At 41.6% G+C, this 7,500-nt stretch overlaps 2 protein-coding genes across 3 annotated transcripts in view; both read left to right on the plus strand.

Moving 5' to 3' along the window:
* kcp (kielin cysteine rich BMP regulator) overlaps window positions 1-694 on the plus strand; it is a 29,872-nt gene extending 29,178 nt beyond the window's left edge. For both annotated transcript variants that reach the window (XM_060878781.1, XM_060878780.1), the window contains one exon: window positions 1-694. This exon is cut by the window's left edge and continues 1,218 nt beyond it. The gene's annotated coding sequence lies outside the window, so the exon portion shown is untranslated.
* Window positions 695-2,988: 2,294 nt separating this feature from the next.
* The window catches only part of LOC132851778 (golgin subfamily A member 6-like protein 22), a 12,393-nt gene continuing 7,881 nt past the window's right edge, over window positions 2,989-7,500 (plus strand). Inside the window, exons 1-7 of the mRNA XM_060878782.1 lie at window positions 2,989-3,115; window positions 3,327-3,428; window positions 4,506-4,570; window positions 5,362-5,534; window positions 6,164-6,302; window positions 6,988-7,122; window positions 7,283-7,402. Of these exons, the coding sequence (XP_060734765.1) occupies window positions 3,086-3,115; window positions 3,327-3,428; window positions 4,506-4,570; window positions 5,362-5,534; window positions 6,164-6,302; window positions 6,988-7,122; window positions 7,283-7,402 (764 nt within the window). The 5' untranslated portion in view covers window positions 2,989-3,085. The remainder of the gene's footprint in view (window positions 3,116-3,326; window positions 3,429-4,505; window positions 4,571-5,361; window positions 5,535-6,163; window positions 6,303-6,987; window positions 7,123-7,282; window positions 7,403-7,500) is intronic.

The following is a 7,500-nucleotide window of genomic DNA, read 5'->3' on the forward strand; positions in this document are numbered from 1 at the left end:
TGATTTACACTCAGGCTACAATCAGATACTATTACTTTAATAATTTTTTTTTATTCAAAACTTTTACTTATTTACATTTATATAAACATATTTTATTACTTACATTTAGTTTTTATTACATTTTTAGGGTCTGGGTTAAAAAATTATTTCAATATTTTTTCCTTTGTTCATTTTCATTTTTTATTAATTAAATTTAAAATATCTGATCGATCTCACATCACTGTGTGAAAGTTCTGTTTGTTTCATTTCATATTCAGCCATTAAAGTATTACACGGAAGGTATAGTACTGTAATCTCCACCCACAGCCCCGCCCACAGCCCCGCCCACAATCCTAACCTTCAGTTTTTTATAAACGATCATCATTACATATCATTTAAGACAAAATATTATTAAAATACTCTCAAACCTTCACCTCTAATTTTTTAGCACAATTTTTATCAGTGAATTTTAGTGACACCATTTTTCTGTCTCAGACTTTCTGTCTCTCACAAACCACTCGTTTATTTGTGTTATTAATGCTATAAAATAGCAGGATGTTAAGAACCACTGTTTTTATCTGTATGTTATTCATTTTATTTTTAATTATAAATCTTTTCAGTCCTCAGACTTTTTCAGGGACTTTCACTGTTTATCTGAATAAAATGTGCAGGTGCTAATTTTGTAGAAGAAAATAATAAAAATTAACATTACTGAGTTTTTAAAATGCTTCTTTACTCTTTTTTTATTTTATTTAAATGTTGCTGATTTCTTGGATTATTGACCGTAACCCACAGGATCGCTGCACGGCTGAAGGTCAGGTGAAGGTGAGGTGAAGGTCAGGTGAAGGTCAGGTGAAGGTAAGTAAGTACAACTTGCACAATGATCTGATCTCCCCTTCAGCCACAGCTCACAACCTTGGGGTAACCATGGACACTCAACTGTCCTTTTCCTCTCATGTTCCTAATGTGACTCGCTCATGTCGGTTTCTTCTCTACAACATTAGAAGGATTCGGCCATTTTTGTCCACACAGGCTGCTCAGGTACTTGTTCAGTCTCTTGTCATCTCTAGACTGGATTACTGTAACACACTGCTGGCAGGTCTACATATGAACGCAATCCGTCCTCTGCAAATGATCCAAAATGCAGCTGCACGGCTTGTTTTCAACCTGCCAAAGTTCTCCACACCACCACACTGCTGCGATCCCTCCACTGGCTTCCGGTAGCTGAACACATCAGATTCAAAACACTGATGCTGGCCTACAAAGCCAAAAATGGACCAGCTCCCTCTTACCTCAAAGCCCTCATCACTCCTCACACTGCACCTCACACCCTCAGATCTACAGCACTGCTCCACTGGTCCCACCATCTCTCAGGGTAAGAGGTAAGTTTACTACAAGACTCTTCTCTGTACTGGCACCAAGGTGGTGGAATGAACTTCCCCTAGAGGTCCGGACAGCTGAGTCACTGGTTATTTTCAAGCGGCGGTTGAAGACCTACTTATTCAGGAAACACTTCAACTAGAACTTCTTTCCTTATCTTTCGCATTTAAAAAAAAAAAAAAAAAAAACACCTTTGACACTTTTTCATTGTAACTTTGAACAAATGTTTTAAACTCATGGTATCTTAAGTATGTAACTTAGTGATCCAGCATTAATGTATTCAATGTTAGAGATTTAAGCACTTATGTACGTCGCTCTGGATAAGGGGGTCTGTCACATGGTGTAAATGTAAATGTAAATGTATATAGCACATATATAGCACATTTAACACAGCAGAGCTGATCAAAGTGCTGAACAAAGTCAAAAATTAACATAAAATAAACAAAACAGATGAAAAGGTCAGGTGAAGGTCAGGTGAAGGTCAGGTGAAGGTCAGGTGACCGATCAGCACACACATGTTCACTACACCTCACATTAATGTAGGTTTATTTATAGAGTTTACAACAAAACAGTGAAAATTCAGACAAATGAAAGCTGGAACAGAGGAACTGTTGGATTACGGTTCAACAGTTTCATACAGAAACAGTTTTATAGAAATACAGCTGTGGATTTAAATCACAGGAACAACGGCGGTGAGGAAAAGGACAGGAAGAAGGGAACAGAAGACAGACAGTGAGATTATAATCTGTCTGGTAAAGAGGAGGAAAAATCTGAAGGAAAATTACTCCGGAATATCAGCAGCTTTCAGGAAGCCGACCGACGACTCAAACAAGCTGCAAGTCTTAAAACATGGATTTGTGTTTTAAATTTGTAATAATCTAAAGTACATTTAATAAATCTTAATGTTTATACTGAACAGTTTCTATTATAGACAAGATGAGAGCAGTGCGAGAGCTTAAGTCAGAATAACAGGAAGTTTTCTAGTCCTACGGAATTCTCTCATAGGTTTCTCAGAGAAAAATATACAAAAGAAAATCATTTAAAAAAAGAGACACCGCAAAAATAAACAGATAAAGTTTAGCATTTAGTAGTCGATAATTTTGTGATAAATTGTAAACTGCGATTTTTTTCTGCCGGTAAAACAGAATAATTCTGATTAAAATTACTCACAATATTTTACACTCATATTAATGTCTTTTTTTTTCCTTCATCACAGAAAGTCAGAGATTAATGTTGTCTAATGATGATGATGATGAGGATGATGATGCAGGTAAAACGCTTACATCTGCAACCTGAGCTGTACAGTTGCCATAGCAACAGGCGTCACTTTGTTGTGATCATCCATCATTCATGAAGAACTTTTCACTTCTGAGCAGAAGTGTGTTACTGTGTGAATATACACTGTGTGCGTGTGTGTAGAGATGGAGGACTGTGTGCGTTTGGTGTGTGAGACTCTGGGTGTACATGTGGTTGATGAGGTAAGTGTAGAGATGATTGTTGATCTTTATCAGAAAGTCTTCCACACCAACGCTGAGCTCCGAGACGCACAGAGAGCCGTCACGCAGGTGAGAGAGAAACAGCCCTTTAATTCAGTCTGAGAGGGGTGTAGTACTGTATCTGACTGTGTGTGTGTGTGTGTGTGTGTGTGTGTGTGTGTGTCTAGGTCAGTGCACAGAACGGTGGCTTGCCATGTTCAGGCCGTTGGATTCTGCATGTTCTTCTGGAGATGGAGAAGGAACGAGAGAAACGAGAAAAGGTGAAGATCATCTCTTGTTTCACAGCAGGAACCTTTCCAGGATTCAGAGTTTGTGGTTGATCCTGGAGTAGACCTGACTCTGATACTGACTCTGATACTGACTTTGATACTGACTCGGTTTCTAACACTGACTCTGACTCAGATGACATCAATTATCTGACACAATCATCGTTAATTATGTAGAAAACAGCACTGGTTTATTTCTCTGTAGTTGTTCTGGGAGCTGCAGATGCTGAAATCAGGCCAAAGCAGAGTCTCTGACGGAGTCAACACACAAACGCTGTCTGAAAACTCCAGCATCAGACACAATAAAGTGAGTCAGTGACACACAAAGTCACTAATAACACACACATGTAATGTGAATGTAAATGTCTCAAAATGTCTCACTACAGATTTATAAAAACTTTCACTGATTATCTTCAGACTCATTCAGCCATAAATGACCAAACATGTGTTTACATCACAGCTATGTGACATTTAACTATGTCTAATAAACTCAAAATGACACACTCACCTTTTATAAGGTGCCAATACTTTTGTCATCATCTGCTCGCTTTATGGATTTGTTTTGGAGTCACTTTCCTTCAAGTCATTAATATGAACTTGTATTTATATTTTTTCAGTAGATTTGACTTTCTGAAAGTCAGAGTCATTAATAATATTAATGATATTCAGTTTATTGTGTGATTGTGTGTTTATTGTGTGTTTTAAATACACAACACAATGCTTTAAAGAAATAAAATGTTGTGTTGTTTATGACGATGTATAAGAAGGGATCATTTATAAAGGTACATAATTATTTGTCATTTCTATAAAATTTTTATATTTATTATAAATATAACGTCACTCTGGGGGTCACGGTGGCTTAGTGGTTAGCACGTTCACCTCACACCTCCAGGGTTGGGGGTTCGATTCCCACCTCCACCTTGTGTGTGTGGAGTTTGCATGTTCTCCCCGTGCCTCGGGGGTTTCCTCCAGGTACTCTGGTTTCCTCCCCCGCTCCAAAGACATGCATGGTAGGTTGATTGGCATCTCTGGAAAATTGTCCGTAGTGTGTGATTGTGTGAGTGAATGAGTGTGTGTGTGTGTGTGCCCTGTGATGGGTTGGCACTCCGTCCAGGGTGTATCCTGCCTTGATGCCCGATGACGCCTGAGATAGGCACAGGCTCCCCGTGACCCGAGGTAGTTCGGATAAGCGGTAGAAGATGAATGAGTGAGTGAATAACGTCACTCTTTTTTTTTTACAGACGCTACACTCTGGAGCCCTCTAGTGTCCATAAGCCTATAAAACACTGAGTACTGTAAATATCTACCAGCATCTGTGTGTGTGTGTGTGTGTGTGTGTGTGTGTGTGTGTGTGTGTGTGTGTGTGTGTGTGTGTGTGTTTCAGAAACGAAACAAAAAGCCGTGTGATTTGTCGAGTCTCCTGAGGAGGGCTAGAAGACTTTATGTCAGGTCTAAAACACACACATACACACACATGCACGCACGAACCGGCACGCAAACACACACACTCGCACCCGTGCACACACACACATGCACACACACACGCACATGCACACTCACACGCACCCACACACAAACACACACACGCACACACACTCACATGCATACACACACCTACACACGCACACACACGCACGCACACACGCACACACACACATGCACACACACACACACACATGCACAAACACACCTGTACACACACACACACACAAACATGCACACACACTCACACATGCATCCACACACACAAACATGCACACACACATGCACCCGTGCGCACACACACACGCACTCACACGTACGCACATGCACCCCCATACACACACAAACAAACACACATGCACACAAACATGCACACACACACACACGAATGCACACACACACATGCACCCACACGCACGCACGCACACACACACACACGAATGCACACACACCCACACGCACGCACACACACACACACGCACCCACACATGCACACACACGCACGCATGCACACATGCACACGCACCCAAACACAACCACCCACACACACACAAACACACACGCACACACATGCACCCACACACTCAAACATGCACACACACACACACACACACACACACACACAAAGACACACAAGCACATGCACCCACATACACAACCATGCACACACTCACGCACACGCACCCACACACACAAACACGCACACACACATGCACACACACACATGCATTTCCTGTGTCTCACTACTCTGTCCACAGGTTAGATGTTGATGGTGTTTGGAGCCTCCTCCCATCTCTGTCCCACAGTCACGTGAACTCTAAACGTCTGAGTTTGATCAGTCCCACTAAATTAGACGTCCTGCTCCTACTGGAGTATAAATATGACATCATCAAAGAGCGACTGTACATAGAGATGCTTCAGGAGGAACACGGTGAGTTTAGGAGTTTATATTGTGTTATTATGTAAAAACAAACAAATAAACAGAAACATGTCCTAACAACTACATTACACATTATAGCACACAAATATAGCATTATTACATTAAAAATATTCATTCATAAGCAAGCTAATAAAATAGACATTAATGATAAAAAAACTGTTATGCACAGAATAATACACACAGCAGAAAAGGCAGAACTGTCATTGTGTCACACACACACACACACACACACACACACAGCAGAAAAGGCAGAACTGTCATTGTGTCACACACACACACACACACACACACACACACACAGCAGAAATGGCAGAACTGTCATTGTGTCACACACACACACACACACACACACAGCAGAAATGGCAGAACTGTCATTGTGTCACACACACACACACACACACACACACAGCAGAAAAGGCACAACTGTCATTGTGTCACACACACACACACACACACACACACACACACACACACACACAGCAGAAAAGGCACAACTGTCATTGTGTCACACACACACACACACACAGCTCAGTATTTTCCAGTGACACAGTGTTATCCCTTTGTGTGTGTGTGTGTGTGTGTGTGTGTGTGTGTGTGTGTGTGTGTGTGCGTGCACGCAGGTGTTGGATGGTTGGAGTCGGTGGAACCCTTGGAGCAGACAGATTGTGTGTATGATTTGGAACAAAGAGCAGAAGAGGCTTTGAAGCAGAGTGATGTGTTGTGTGTGTGTGAGCTGCCTGGTGTTCTTCATTGCTACAGGTATGAAACACTCTCATCTCTTATTTATTTAGTCTTTATTACGTTAACACTTCTGTTCATTCATTCATTCATCTTCTACCGCTTATCCGAACTACCTCGGGTCACGGGGAGCCTGTGCCTATCTCAGGCGTCATCAGGCATCAAGGCAGGATACAACCTGGACGGAGTGCCAACCCATCACAGGGCACTTCTGTTCAGTTCCAGTCAAAATCATCTCATCAACCTTTCTGTTCTTCTCAAACTTCAAGTTAATAAAGTTAATAAAGACAAAACTTTCAACTTCGCCTCTGACTGTTAAACAACTCTGACACTGGAGACTCCATCACCACATCATACACACTTACACACACACACACACACACACACATTTCTTCAAACAGAAAAATGATCTGTTGCTATAGAAACCATAAGGTATCAGAGCGAGTACATTAATATAAAGCTGTGATGTTCAGCTGCTCTACTGTCAGAGCTGCTGTTCTAGAGAATTAATCAACACCTGAGCACCAATCAGAGTCCAGAACTCAGTCATGTGATGTGGAGTGAAATTATTGTAAGATGATGTTCTTCAGTCAGAAGGATCTTGTAAATAATTCATATGGAGGTGAAGTTTATTGTGTGCAGTTTTTAATACATTTCATTGTAGTGTCTCTAAATATGTAACTCTGAGCTGCTGAATGGATGACAGGAGCGCTGATGGGGTGAAGGAGCAGGTGTGGACGTCCTCACCTCAGGGACAGAGCTGGACATCAGCCATCTTCCTCTCTGAACTCCGCTCTCACTGTGACCAGGAGAGACGCTCTCTCACTCAGCTGCTCAACAGGTCACTAACACTCCAGTGTGAAGTTATTACACCTTATAATCTCTCTGATTGTGTGTTAGTGTGTGTAAGTGTGGGGTACTGTATTTGTGTGTGTTATTGTGTGTCACTGAGTGTGTGTGTTGTTGTCCTGATCACGTGTACTTGTATGTGTTTGATGCAGAGTGGAGCGACTCGTCCTGACTGAGATTTATCTGAGTGTGTTTGTTGGTGTGAGGAGAGCTGAGAGAGAAACACACTCACACACGGCACTGCTGACCTCCAGACAACACTGGGAAGACTGGTGATTCTCTCTCTCACACATACACATACACACACAAACACACACACACACACACACACACACATACACACACACAAACACACACACACACACACACA

Source organism: Tachysurus vachellii, chromosome 9 (assembly GCF_030014155.1).
Source record: "Tachysurus vachellii isolate PV-2020 chromosome 9, HZAU_Pvac_v1, whole genome shotgun sequence".
NCBI classification, from domain to species: domain Eukaryota; kingdom Metazoa; phylum Chordata; class Actinopteri; order Siluriformes; family Bagridae; genus Tachysurus; species Tachysurus vachellii.